Raw genomic sequence first — 15,548 nt, forward strand, 5'->3', positions numbered from 1 at the left:
TTTCTACATAAGTTATGAAAATACAGTTAGTAAAACCAGTGCAAAAATGATCTGAACCGAATGAACATTGAGCGCTGCTCATCGCAACGCGCATCATGACCCATATTTCATCCACGTCTCCCTCATGCTGACAAGAATTACAAGAGGCACAATGCACATCTGCTAACTGATGGAATGCAAAATCCAATTCTAAACTACAGCTACTTACAATGGCAAGAAAACAATATTAAAACTATGCAAGTGTTAAACTGCACATTTCATTCTGTTTCATTATTCTTCTGACTTAAGTAACTTTCTCTTTCCAGTTGGATACACTGTCTGGATGTCTCCCTCATTAGTTCATACTTGCACGAGTGGCCTTTTTGGCATTAAGAAAGTTCTTTTTCTTTTTCTTTGGAGGACTACGAAGCATAAGTCCTGGATCATTATGCTCACGGAATAAAAACACCTTCTCCCCCGTATCTAATAGCTCAATGGCTTCTGCAGTCATCACATTCAAGGAACTAGGTGGACCAGACTGTTCCACAGGATTTTGTTTAGGCGAACTTTCATGATGAATGAATGATGCTGTCTCCAGGAAAGCAAGTTGCTTCTTCTTTATCAAGCTACATTAACAATAAATAAATAAATAAATAAATAAATAGGATTTTAAAAGAATAATGAAAACTCATACATACATGTCTCTACCATTTCCCAAAAGAACAAAAAAGTGGTGATTTTGTTCTGGAAGCTAATGAAAACTCTGACTGAAGGTTGCGTTCATTCCAATCCCCAATAATTTACATGTTATGAGATGTAAAACTGCATAAGAAAAAATAACCTTATCATAAATAACTATGAGGAAAGTGGGCAACTGGCATGAAAAATGTGTGGAAGTGTGCAGAAAAAAAAATTTAGGGACTTAATTTATTGCATATTATGTGCAAACACGTTGTACAAAGCACATGAATCTAACAGTAAGAAAACAGTGTCAGAAAAAGCATGATTTCTCACAGATGTTTTACATGTTTATAATTATATATAAATATTTATTGAAAGAATCTTCAGAAATGAAATGACACATAAAAACACCCCTGCATGTTTCTTCCTCCTTTCCCTTACCTGTCTTTTCTCCTGGTTAGAGATGACATCTTTTCCAAATTTCTGTTTATCAGATCTTGCTTTACTTTGCTCTCTAATGCTTGCCACAGCCCTTGCTGCTTCCTGAATAAAGAGGCAAGAAAAAATTTCCAGTAGTAAATCCCCAAACATACATGCTTCTCTCTTCTTTCTGATTTTAATTGCTGACACCACGGCCATAATAATTCAAATAAAAACAACATACGTATTCAGAGATTTTTGTGGCCCTGTCACAAAGTATTTGAACTTGATGGGGTCACACTTCAAACCATGGCCCTAAGGACCCCACTGTGTTCCTCGCAGCTGAGCAGTGGGCCCAGTGCTGCAGCATCTGCTTTTCTCCCCATTTTGTGCCATGGAAGGGACCTCCCAGTGTTGACTGGACAATGGCTAAGTAAGTGTTAACTGGGATAAACTGGATGGATGAAGGCCCTGGAAGGCCACCTGTGTCTATAACTGAACTGAAAAACAGCCAAATGAGACCCTAATTAATGAACTTTGAAGAGACATGCATTGGCAATGCTGAAATTTAAACATGGCATTTATCGTTAGGAGTTATCAGTTCATGAAATCTGAAGTACATTTAATAAAACTTTCTTGTAAGAACTTTCTTGATGAACAACCTTTCCCTCAAGTCCTAAACCAGCAATGTTATGAACAATTACATGTTGGTTGTTGAGGTATTCAGGGCATAATTCATGTATTTCTGCACTAATTATAATGTCTTCTCCACCATGCAATGATTTTTCCATGATAATAAAGAATGCAGAAAGAACAATGTCTCTCACGAGACATTACACTAGTTAAAAGGGAATGAGGTTTTACAGGTAGGCTTAGATAATAATGATTATGATGCCTCACTGTCTGCATTTGACATTACAAAATATGCAAATCTTTTGAAATTGGTTGCCACAGTATTTCTACAATATCAAACAGTGGAAATTGATTAGCTGTTTTCATGAATTGTGATCACCTTGGGTTGAGTTCTCTGGCAGTGCAGATGTTCCAAGGGAGCTTTTGGCTCAGCAAATGAGCTTTGGATTCAGGCTTAACTACAGTTAAGTTAGTTAGTTAGGTTCATGTGGCACAATGTGATCACAGGCACACAGTGGGAACCTCGGAAAGGGTGAATTTCCTGTGGGTTATTTCACCCCTCTTCTTACCTTGGTGTGTATTGAACCTGCTACTATACAAAAGTTAGAACATTGTTGTAGTTTCTATGGATAGTGCAAATGCAAAAGCTGGAATGAAAGTATTTTCAAAAAGATAAATTAAAGCCAATAGAAAGAAAATGATCAGATCTACATATCTATACTTTATGCAAAAAATATTTTATAAAGGTTAGTAACTTTTAATTAACAGATCTATTTTGTATATTTCACATAATTAATCAGTAATTTCAAATTACTTTTACTCTTCAGAAATCTCTCAGAGGAAACTTACGCATCTGCTATTTTTGTACTGTGGTAAGCCTGCTTGCCCACCAGATATATATTCCTGTAAAGCAATAACCTTCCGTCTACCAATAAATGTTACACTTACCTTTTTCTACAGCCGATAGATTCCTCTGCATTACTGTCACTTTCGGCAACACCATCTGAATATTTGTTGATGGAATCGAGGACAGAAAGAATCTCACTTTGTGAACTGGAGGGCAGCAATAAGTTCAGGATCCTGTGCAATATCCCCACTGGTACCTTCGTCAGTCTGGCTAGGTAACCTGTCAGTCGGAGCTCCTAAAGGGTTAATAAGTGAAGGACAGATAAATTGCAGTAAGGGGAAAAAAAATAAAGCATTAGTGAATTTTAATTACTGACACTGAAAACCATTACAGAAAGAAAACAAAAATCACTGAAAATCATTTTAGTCATGACCGTTTCGGTGTGAAGCGATCAGAGCACCATAGGTATTGCTATTGCTGTCTTCTGCACTCGCCCATACAAACATTCAAGTCATCAATTCTGAATTTTGGGTATGAAGATTTTCGATTACAGCCAACTTGTCTCTGTGAACAAATGCATGCACTTGATGCCCTTTCATCTGAATATCAAAACACGATCATATTCTAGAATGTAATGGTTAGTTTAGGGACTACACTATTTGAAAGAAATCCTACCAAAGCAGGAAGGAAGGGACATAGCATTCTTTGGTCTGCAAAAATCAGGAAAAAATTAGCCTCTGAAGCCTAATGACAACATTTTCATGTCGCAATGGTTTAGTAGTTCGCTGTGTGTTCCATAGCACCAAATTCTGACATAAGCTCAGAGAATAGCTGGTAGTTGTCACAAAGAAAGAAGTCAACTTAATTCCTAATCTTAACAGTAACTTACATTAAAAAAAAAAAGAAAAAAAAAAGATTGATTATATCTAATAGCTACAAATGATATGCTATTCATACCACCAATAGCTTGGTTTGTGTAGTTTTCCGAATCTGGCCAAAATAAAACCAGGAACATACAAACTGTAATTTACAAGGAGTACAATCCCTTTAAGCATTTGGGCTGAGCAACGAGTATTTACACAGGAAATGCAGGGACCGATGAAGTCCAGCCACGCGGTGCTTCATGGTTACAGCGCTGCTTGCAGGTGACACTGCCTGCCTCAGCTGTCACCTCCAAAAACCAACAAGCACACCTGGGGCTGTAACTACATGTTTAAAAGCAATTTCTCTGTCAGAAGCTTATGATCTTGAACTCACTATCATTGAAGTATATCTTTTATTGACCTAGATATGCTTCCATAAAGGCATAAACTGAAATATGAAATGTAAGGAAGTAAAACTGATCTGGTTTTGCAGAAAGCACTGAATCCATAGTTGTGGAAATTATTTTAATGGGTAAAATCTCTTTAAAGAAAAGAATGCATGTAAAATACAGAGGTACAATGGATATAGATTCCTAACACTTGCCAATAAAATGTAGCTATAATTTGTAAGAAAATGGGGCAGGGGGAGAGATTTAAAATCAATTCCCACATCAACACACAATATTAAGCACATCCAAAAGAAGTAACATGTTGAACTACAACCCTTAGAATCTTATTAAATTAGCATTCTCCTAGGCATATACTTCTTTATGTCCGTATTGAGAGCAGTCAGGCTTGGGATTATACCTGAAAATGTTCTATTATTACACCTGCTGAGAAGATAGATTTTGTTTTGTATATCTGCAGGGACTGTCTGCATAGGTTCTATAGAACTTAGATAACCACAGAACCATAAAATGCTTAAGGTTGGAAGGGACCTCTAGAGGTCATCTAATCCAACCCCCCTGCACACGCAGGGCCACGCAGCACGTGGCACAGGACTGCGTCCAAGAGGATTTTGAAGATCTCCAGAGAAGGAGACTCCACAACCTCTCTGGGCAGCCTGTTCCAGGGCTCTGTCAAACTCACTGCTTTAGTTTCCGGCCATTTCCTCTAGTTCTGTCGGTGGCCACCAGTGAAAAGAGGCAAGCACCATCCTCCTCACTGCCTCCCTTGAGGTACTTATAGACCCTGACTAGATCCCTTCTCAGGGATCTCCTTCTCTTCTCCAGGCTGAACAGGCCCAGCTCCCTCAGTTTCTCCTCACAGGGCAGATGTTCCAAGCCCCTGATCATCCTTGTGGCCCTGCGCTGGACTCTCTCCAGCAGCTCCACATCCCTCTTGTACTGTGGAGCCCAGAACCAGACACAACACTCCAGATGTGGCCTCACCAGGGCTGAGTAGAGGGGCAGGATCACCTCCCTCGACCTGCTGGAGACGCTCCTCTTAACGCACCCCAGGATCCCATTGGCCTTCTTGGCCACAAGGGCACACTGCTGCCTCATGGTCAACCTGTTGTCCACCATGACACCCAGGTCTTTCTCTGCAGAGCTGCTCTCCAGAAGGTCGGTCCCCAGCCTGTCCTGGTATCTGGGGTTATTCCTCTCCAGGTGCAGGACCTGGCACTTGGCCTTGTTGAATTTCATGAGGTTTTTCACTGCCCAGTTGTCCAGTCTGTCCAGGTCCCTCTGGATGGCAGCGCAGCCCTCTGGGGTATCGGCTACTCCTCCCACTTTGGTATCATCAGCAAACTTGCTGAGGGAGCACTCTGTGCCTTCATCCAGGTCATTGATGAATAAATTGAACAGGACTGGACCAAGGACTGACCCCTGGGGGACACCGCTAGCTTCAGGCCTCCAATTAGACTCAGCACCACTGATCACCACCCTCTGAGCTCTGCCATCCAGCCAGTTTCTAATCCACCTCGCTGTCCACTCATCTATCCCACACTTCTGGAGTTTGCCCAGGAGGATGTTGTGAGGGACGGTGTCAAAAGACTTGGTGAAGTCCAGATAGACGACGTCCACCGCTCTCCCCTCATCTATCCAACTGGTCATTCCATCATAGAAGGCTATCAGATTAGTCAAGCATGATTTCCCCTTGGTGAATCCATGCTGACTACTCTTGAGCACCTTCTTGTCCTCCATGTGCCCGGAGACAAGAGCCAGTATGAGCCGTTCGATCACTTTTCCAGGGACAGAGGTGAGGCTCACTGGCCTGTAGCTGCCTGGGTCCTCCTTCTTGCCTTTTTTGAAGACTGGCGTGACATTGGCTTTCTTCATAGGTATATCCCAAAATATCTCTTTTCTACACTTTTATGAATACATATAAATACAAAAAAAAGAAAGGTATATCTAATGCATGTTTATACACACTGTAATTATTTTAAGGAATCTTAGGAACAAAACACGCAACACAGTGACCAGAGTATCCTGTCCCAACTGCACTGAGGAGAGAGTAATGCTCTAAAATGTCTTTCTGTCTTCACAATGTCAAAACCTGTAATTATCACTGATCATCTGCTGTGGTACTAAGGGAAGTAGGTACTGTGAGAACTATGATACATTTTGCTTGCAGGTATCTGTTAATTGATGGAATCATGATTTTAATTTCCCAAGTTGCAGAATTCATGCCCTGTCTTTCAGATATATCCACTCCAAAGCAACAGGAACCTAACAGTTATCACAAGAAGGCAACTGAATTGTGAGCAACATAAGCAACATGAGCAACATGATTTACCTATATTGCAGCTCCCCATCAGCTAAGTACTTGGATCATCAGGAGACCAGCACAAGAAACACCAGTGTTTAACTACACAATTCTTTAAGAAAGAAATTAATTACAATAACGTGGAAAAGCAGCCTATTCTTGGCTAGTCCTAGACTGTATGATAATAGATGAAAGAACTTCCAGAACTTCCAAACCAATTATTATAGAAAAGAGATTCTTGTATTTCTTTTCATTGAGCTAGAAAATAGGTTTTTTTCTATTGTGTGAGAATAGTCAATCTGTCTACTTTCTAAGACTACAGAATGTCTCTGTTTGCTTTTGGTCTTATTTGGTCTTATTTTCTGGCCCAGTACCCTTTCCAAAAGAAAAGGATTATCTCTGAACTGAAAAGCTAAGAGAAGAACCCAGAGACCCTGAGAAAATGATTAGTCTTGAACTGACTCGAAGTTAGTGGCAGCAGCAGCACCCAGTCACCAGGTAGTTTGTCTCTCTTCCCTTCCACCACATACTCCGTACCCAGCTTCAGCGTTCACCTGATCTTTACATGCCATGCATCTTCAACTACTGCTTTCTTCATGAGCGTGCTAGATGCTGAGGCTCCATCAGAAGCAGCACTCAGTCAAACTCCAGAGCAGCAGCAAAAAATTCACCACATCCTCCAAGACAAGAACACAGCCAGGCTGCTGAGCAGCTTGTTATGGGCATCGGCTTCCTACCTTTCCCTGCAAGGTACTGCGGTACGAGACTAATGCAATATTCATGTTCTCTTCTAAGAGTTCCCACTTACTGTTCAGTCTTTTTGTCAGCCCATGAAATTGCTAAATAAACATTATACAAGGTCCCAGACATACCTTCAATTTGTCTTAGATTATAAGGCAGGAGCAGATTTAAATATATTGATATAAAACTGTGATAGAGGCTTCAGTGGTGCTAATCTGAAAACATTGCTCTGTGCTGTTTAAAGCCTCTACGCTAGTCATCATTTGTGGGTATAGCATATGGTGTTAGAATAATAAATGATGAGACAGAAAAAAAGAGCATAAAAAAAGAGTTTAAAAAATTTCACGGACTTAATCCACGAAGATCAGCAAAGTCCAAGATACTCTAAAAAGCATACCTTAAAAAATCTTTTCAGTTTTTATATCTGCTCTCATATTTATTTCCCACTAGTGTTAAACTGAGTTTATTTTATTTATTTTAACACCACTCATCTTCAACATAGATTTGAAGTATAGTGCACTCCAGATTAAAAAAAAAAAAAAAACACACATATAACTCCTTATCCACTATATAAAAAACAAGAAACATCAAACAAGACAAAAGATGTAGCCTCTTCTATCTTAAAAAAGGGTACTGAAATATTTAATCACTGCACAGACTGCAGCTAAGATTGAGGAAACAAAGCCTCATTTTACTATCCCCTTTAAAAAGTTTGTAGTTATTACTGCCCATCTAGCTGTTTCAGAACAGAATACAAGACCAAAAATACATCTGGCAACTAACTCATTGGCATTACCTAAGTTATTTTAAAGGAGCTTAAATGATTACATGTAAAATTTACAGCTGTAAAGCAATAACCATATTAAAACTTGCCACCACCTCATGAATCATTTATATGTTGTGAGCATCCTACAGAAGTGCACAGCAGAACATTGTGCAGCGTCAGCAGGAATCTTTCTATGCTTTTCACAGGAAAGTCTCACTAAAATACTAGGATCTCTGTATAGAGAATAGGCAGGCAGAAAACAGTGTTCTGTCAGGCATCTCTGCTTATCATATGCCAAGGTGTCCAACAGTAGCAAGATGATCTGAGAAAAAGGAATAGCAAAAGAAAAAAAAACAAAACAAAAACAAAACACTAGGGAAGCATACAAATTTGGACTTTAAACAATAAGGTTGGTAACGTTGGTCATGATCTCCTCAGCAAGCACTTTTAAATGTTTTAAACACTCTGCAAGACATGTCAGAATAGATTTTTGGTATTTATATCATTAGGCTCAAAGGACAGGATATTGTTGGCAAGTGCAAGATCCAGTTGTGAATCACCCCCCTGTCTGATCTAAATCATTAGCATGAAGGGAAATCTTTCATTCAAAGACAGCACTTTAGTCATGAGGCTGATGGAAACTGAAAGAGGACCCTCTTTCAGTGATGCTTGTGGAAGGTTTGCTTGGACCTGAGCCCTGGAGACTCCAGGACTACCTTTGAGTGGAACATCCTAACACACCTGTACAGCATATAGAAGCACAGAGGCCTTGCTCCAATTCTTCATGAGAAGAGCTGATCCTAAATAGACATCTATCTATTCATGATCCTGTGACTTCAACTCTCCCTGAGAGACAAGATAGTTGGATGCAAAAAGTTGCATCTTTTTCTGAGGCCAGCTACATATCTTCACCAAGATGTGTAGGACAACAAAGATGTGGGGACAACAAAGTGATGCATTTTAACGTGTTTTGTGGCACTGACAGGCAACCAACTGATAATAAAGTAAGCCTGGCAAAGAGATGATGCTCTGAGAACATGAGTAACACCACTAGAACATTCAACTAGTAGCAACGCTTCAGTCATTTAGTTCTGCAATGCACTCTGTGAAAATCATTTCTCAAATGACTGAAACCTAAACAAAAACAAATGCATCTTCACACATGAAAATTAGACTACAAAATCTGCCTATAAACAAGAAACCCGGATAATTTACTTCTCCCTGCAGAATCAAATGCAATGGGATAGTGCTTGAAAAGAATTCCTTAGTGAGCACAAAGTATGACTCGGTAAAATTAAAAAGCCTGGAAGTTGCTCAGAAGTAACTGAAGTCAGTGATTTTACACGCTGTAAACACCATGAGAGAGAATGATCGTTAGCAGAACTGGGTCCAAAGACATTTGTAATGGTCTCAGATGAAAAAACAGGAGAAACAAACAAACGACCTTCCCACCCCCCAAAACAGCTAATTTCCAGATAGAGTGGTTATTTAAACCTGGAACTTTTGTTAAATTTCATGCTTACCTGACTATAAAGTGCCAAAAATGCATCCGTTTCTAAATTTTCCAGGAGGTCTTCAAGCACCACACAATTTGCCCGCTCTTCTCTCAAGCTGAAGTGAAAGAAAGTGAATCACTGAACCCAGACACAGTGGCTGCTTTGTAGGAAACACCTGAAGATCAAAAGCCATCTATTCGGAAAGCGCTTCTTTCCGCCAGCCGAGCTGGCTGACACAGCCTGCCTCCAAAATAAGCCAACCTCTCCGCTTCCTTTCTCCCCTGAACCACATGCTGTTTTCGTCTTAAGGAATTCCAAATAGAAATGGAGCAAAATGGAAGCGAAACATGTGGAGCTCTTATCCACAACAGAATTTGGAAATCATTCCTAAACATTAGGCCTCTGCCCCTCTATCCTCTTCTTTAAGTGTCACCACTATACTTTTTGACAAACTGTGGATTCTTTTTGTTGCTGGAGAAATACAAACCAGTATGTTTCCTCATTGCTGGTGATTTTTCCCTCTCTGGACTAGACCATGAAGTCACCTTGGTTTTGGGCATCCAGCTAAACAGTGAAGGCCAGTTTTTGTTCTTAAAAGGCATAATAGACATGGTAGATCTATATACATACTTATCAATTTTTCTAGAGACTATTTATTACACTCTGGCAACAGGAAAGAGTCATTAATCTACATCCAGTAGACCATCAGCCTTTTCTTTGCTAAAACAGACCCACGAGTGTAATGAGCCCACCCAAAGTTTATCAAAGTCATTTTTAATAAATGCCTGGGTTCAAGTGAAACCCTTGCTGCAGTGAGTATCTCATACTGTTCAATTCACATATAAATGTAATTCCTAATTCCTGTGACTGCAAAGAAGGCAATGCAATATTCTGTAAGGCAACAGTCTGTCATTCTGAAACCCCTAATTTTTTTGCGTAAACTTTTAAGTTAAGGTAGACATTTCTACATCAAAAAATATTCCAAGGAACATAGTTTCTTTCTTTCTTGTTGTTTTTACTTTTCACTGGTATTTTTACATAAAAACTGACAAAGGAAAGCAAAATTGAGCCTGCCACTGATAAGCAATTTATTCGTTCTATCAAAAACGATTATATGACACGGAATTCAGTTTAAACAGCCAAGTACATGCACAGCAGACATGAAAACTAATTCAGGTCATCTCAGCTACTTTTTTGAACCCCAACAAAGCAGCTTTCAATGAAGTCCCTACCTACCTTCTTGGGAGAAGAGACACAACTTTGTTCTCTCCATTGCTGGTAAGGAGTATTGTTATTTTTCCAGTGGGCCACTTAAGAAATACTGATTGCTATGTAGCACATCACAATTTACATTTTAAAACATTATTACTATTATACGGTTGTTATTTCAATATGGCTACATGTTTTCAATTATCATCCAGGCCACACTGCAGAAAGGCACCGTTCATCCACAGGTGTAGATTCCTCCCAACACAGCAATGACTGTATAAAGACTGCAGTGACTTAGCCATACCCGAGACCAAGACACTCACCTTTGCTGCTGCAGATTTATAAATTGTCCACATTTACTCATGGCTTGTCTTAGCAGAAGTGTCACCTGTCTGTCTGCATTAGTTTCCACAGCTTCACTTGGAAGTCCTAATCCATCCGGAGCCCATCTCTTCCTACTCATTAGATATTGCTGCTGCTGAGCTGACTCTTTATGCAACATCTCATACTCCAGCTTCCTGTCAACATCTTCAATCTCCTAGGGTTTAAAAACACAAAACTATAAAAAAGTCATAATTCATCTGGAAGAACAAATTTCATTTAAGTCAAGAAAAAAGATGATATCAGAATGTGTGATAAGGGTCTATTCACTTTGCATTCTACCCAGCCCCTCACAGTCATTACACTTTCCAATTCATTGTATGGCTTCAGTAACCACGACTTGTATGCTATGAATATCTGAACAATACCTAAAGATGAGTCACTTTTTGCTGAGTTAAAGGCTGATGCTCTCTGAAGCCTCCCACTGTAGAGGACATCTAGAAAGTACAATACCAGCGTGACCGAGAACCAAACAAAAGGATGACACCTTTAGAATTAATCCAGAAGCTGCATAAAGCCATTGAATCACAGAATAAGAAATTTAAGCAGACACTAAGCAGTGTAAGCTCTACTTATAGTGAATCACTGGCAAACATGAAAGAAGTGCCAAGTTAAAAGACAATAATGTTTAGTGCAATAAAAGCAGACTAAAATATAATGCCTTAAAAAACAAAACATGCATCTCTCAGGACAAGGATCTCTCTTTGGGCAAGTAAAACTAAACCGCAGGAGGATGGGCATATTCTAAACTTTTCCAAATGTTTTTTGTCTGGCCTCAAACAGGTTGCTTACTAAGCAAGTCTATAGCTTGCAGAAAATACTGAATTTTATTGTCTTTCTTTCACATCCCCAAATTGTTTCATGACTGACAAAACAACCACTGCTGTACTCAGAGGATACTTTGTAATCTGAAATATTTGTTTTAAAGTAACAGGTGTCCAAATTTGTCTGCTGGTGGGACATACACAGCAAGAGGCAAAGGTTTGATTACCAGGAGACAGTGCCTGTAAACTAACTATAACATTTTTAATTAAGATTGAAGTACTTTTTTCCCCCTCAAAATAAGGCTTAATCAGAACTGGTACACTGGGTAAAGAATCCAGTGCTGCCTGTTCGACATCTCTCACCTGCCCCTCTACCTGTTTTTTGCCTTCTCACATCTTCAAGCAAAGAGAAGCAAAAAACAGCCCCTTTGCAAAGGGTAGAGAAAAGCCTGGTCTTCTCTATGAAACCCCCTGCACTTAACTGCATAAGAGGCAGCAATACCAGATAAGTTATTTTAATAGTTGGAGAGAAACCTCCACAGAGCTTTCTCTTTCTGCTGCATTTTTTTCCTACAGATTTAATACCACTTTAAACAAAATTGGAACTGTATAAATATACTAACAAAATGCCTTTCAAAGAGAAGCTCTGCAGAGATGACAGTATTAAAATGTAACCAGGAGTTTTCACAGCAACAGCTGTCTAACGATGCCCTCTAGCAAAGAGGTTTTGAGTCTAAAAACCCATTTTGTTTGTTCTACTTCAGTGCTCTCCCAAGCCTCACTTGGATAGCTGCAAATGGGAGATGCATAAAAAAAAAAGTTGTTATGAATACAGAGCACTGAAGTATTAAAAAGGATTAGAAAACTGGCACACACAAAAATGTAATGAATATGATGAAGGGAAGAAGCCTTTCTGAAAGTTGTGCTATTTAAACTGCATGAGCATGCTTGGAGAGAGACAGACAGGGAGGCTGTATACATAATCCTTGTGAGGGCAGTGATTGAAGCACATCATGAGGTTATGGATTTTGCTACAGGGACAGCACTATAACGTGCAACTTTCCAACGCTGTCCAACTTTCTACACAGGCATGACAATTTACTGGTCACGACTCACAGTCACATCCCCATCCTCTTTCTCGTGAGCAACAAAATATCTTAGTACTAACTAGGCCATCAAAGTATTGCTCTTTCTGACTGCAGATTTCTGGATGCTACTATAATAAAAATAATAATCACAATATACAATCTCCCCTAGGTCTAATAGTACTTTCCTACTCTTTATTTCTGCGACTTAGAGCACTAAGTTCACATAATAACAGGAATTAACAGCCCAATCATCCAAACCAGCCTGGAAAAATCATATCAAATAAGCTACTGTCACAGATGCACTCTGCTAACAGGAATCTGCCCTTTCCACAGCTTCACTACTTACTGGATTGTGTGCTTCCAAAATCTGAATACACTCCAATTTTGACAGCGTTTTTGAAGTGGTCAGTTGTTCGAAGAGCAGAGCTTGTACATTTATGATAGCACGATGCCGCTCCCACATCTTGGTTTTTTTAATAGTTTTTTGAAATTGCAAAGAAGCAATATACTCTCCAAGCTTATTCTCTAGATCTTGCAGCTGATTCTCTTTCTCAAGTTGCAGCTCATACTTAACCTAAAAAACAATGAAATGCAAAACCTAATAAGATTAGCAGAAGGCCTGATATACACAAACTCATGATTTTACTACTGTGTAATTAACACACTGGATTAAAATAGAAATCAATACCATTATCTTATAATGAGATACATTTTCAAAACAGAATACATGAGACTTTTACAAAAGCATTTTTAACAGTAAATTCTAGGCTTTTACTTAAATGATCACAAAACATTACACTAAGGTCATCTAGTGAGATATTTCAACAGGATCTGGCTTTAGCTTGGGGTAGCCAAAATTTTGATATGAAAGCTATGCTAAATTAAAGGATTTAAAATAATTTTATAATCTAATGAGAAGTAAAAAATAAAAGTATTAATAAATATAATTTTACCTATATGACTGCTTAAGGAGTAAGACAAAAGGCATCCTACTGTTTAGCAAAAAATGATGCAGGACTTAAGGTAAAGACTATATCTAGCCTCAAATGATAGCAAGATAAGACTGAACCTCCTATTCTTTAAGCAAATAACAACAACAACAAAAACTCTTACATAAAAGAAAGTTAAACTGTAAATCACAGTCCACTGATAATGGATTTCAAACAAGATTAAAACTGGATTAAATTGATTTCAAACAGGATTAAATCAAAATCATTTAACTCAATAATTATGCTGCTGACACACATTTGAGAGAACCTATAAAGAAGTTACGCAGATGCAAAAGGCGCAGATGCAAAAGGCAAACTATATTTGACAGCATATTCCTTATGAGAACATTTTTTATAACACAATTCATATGCCCTTGCCACCAATCTCCTCCTAAATCTCCTTGAGCGGGTCGCATTTGCTCTGTGTCCCCATGCGTGGAAGGTGGCAGCATTTGGAAGCACAAACCAGTGAGTGGCAGCCTGACTGGCAAGGCTTCCCCACCCTCTACCTACATTAGGAGTTGATGGCTACACTGCACATCTACATTTGGTTAGCTGAAATCTGAATAACAGTAAGTAATCATCTTCTTGATTTTAGGCCCCCTTTTTGTCTTTCAGACAGAGAGAGCGCACTCATACTCCCTTTCCTGGTGTTCTAGCACTCGCTACACTTCCCATGGCATTTTGAATAAAGCTAAGCACAGAAGCATCCCATCTATGGCATTATTGAATATCAGAGTATGTATTTTTCTCTCATTCTGTCTCTAAACTCTGTTCTAATCCTGAGAAATGTTATTGAGAGATTTCCAGTAATACAAAAAATAACGTCTTGGAAATCAGAATTTTTCCAGGGTGTTAATTATTTTATCAGAAATGCTCAAACAACAACTGCCTGTGCCAGAATGCAAGAACCACGGCCACGAGAGGAGGAAACAAGCAGCTTGTGCTTCGTCTCCTCACACTTCCATGCTGTGAAACTGTCCCCCAAACTCCTCCGCAAAAGCCCTACTGTAGAGAAGGGAGGGAGGGGGAGATGCTCTGCACTACTTCCCATCAGCAGAAGAACTAATTTTGCCCCTCAGAATCTCACATGACCAGGGATGATATGTACTCAGGACACAAAACTTAATTAACTTACTATTGATGATAACTGGAATTATGTATTATTGACTAAATTCATGATTAGCATTAAATCACTTAAAAAGACTTCCACTAAATTCTTAGATCCTTAAGATGATAAACAGGCAATATAACACCTGTGAATTTTCTCTCAAGATTTTATTGATAAGACAGCTGCTAAGACTAACTGCATATCACCCAAATTTTATTATCTAACAGATAGAGTTAAACTAAGATTTTCAACCAGATATGCTTATTCACCAGGGCTAATATAATATTCTCCAAAGTCTCCATTAAATCATTCGGAATGTCCTTGAACACAAGAGAAGGGAGTTATCTACAAGAAGTATTTTCTACTAATACTAAGGAAGCCAAATACAACACTGGAGTAAGAAATCTTCCTACAGACACAAAACAGAGGCAAGAATAATTTTCTAGATATTTTCACTGAATCTCCCATCTTCCACAAGGGACATCATCTTTTAATGTTATTCCAAAGAATTGATCTTTAATAATAAATAGGGGTAAGACTATTTAATAACTAAGTATATAGTTTATTAGTAATAATATAGGATATTTGAGTTAGGAGAATTCAGTTCACAGATCAGACTGGAAATACAGTATCCAAAATGCTTAAAACTAAACTTGTTTTGGAACACTGCCAACAGAGAACCATAGTGAGAAGGGAGGAGATGGCCAGAATTTGAATTTTATGGAAAAAGAGCTGAGCTGCCTCTTACTTTTCATATGAAAAAAGAAGACAACTTCTACTTTGGACTATATCCAGAAATATATATTGCTTGCTTCTATGTTCCAGTCCATAGTGAAAAAAATTTGATAATAATACTAAAATATACACATCT

The 15,548-nt window shown here is 38.8% G+C and overlaps 1 protein-coding gene across 1 annotated transcript in view; it reads right to left on the minus strand.

The window, feature by feature from the left end:
• Nucleotides 1–249: 249 nt before the first annotated feature.
• EVC2 (EvC ciliary complex subunit 2) overlaps nt 250–15,548 on the minus strand; it is a 59,764-nt gene continuing 44,465 nt past the window's right edge. The window contains exons 16-21 of the mRNA XM_088540026.1: nt 12,924–13,151; nt 10,668–10,882; nt 9,163–9,250; nt 2,662–2,855; nt 1,102–1,203; nt 250–605 (exon numbers count right to left, since the gene is read on the minus strand). Of these exons, the coding sequence (XP_088396152.1) occupies nt 335–605; nt 1,102–1,203; nt 2,662–2,855; nt 9,163–9,250; nt 10,668–10,882; nt 12,924–13,151 (1,098 nt within the window). The 3' untranslated portion in view covers nt 250–334. The remainder of the gene's footprint in view (nt 606–1,101; nt 1,204–2,661; nt 2,856–9,162; nt 9,251–10,667; nt 10,883–12,923; nt 13,152–15,548) is intronic.

The sequence above is a fragment of the Tinamus guttatus genome, unplaced genomic scaffold (assembly GCF_059628265.1).
Source record: "Tinamus guttatus ecotype Peru unplaced genomic scaffold, ASM5962826v1 Tinamus_guttatus_pri_ptg000052l, whole genome shotgun sequence".
NCBI lineage: Eukaryota > Metazoa > Chordata > Aves > Tinamiformes > Tinamidae > Tinamus > Tinamus guttatus.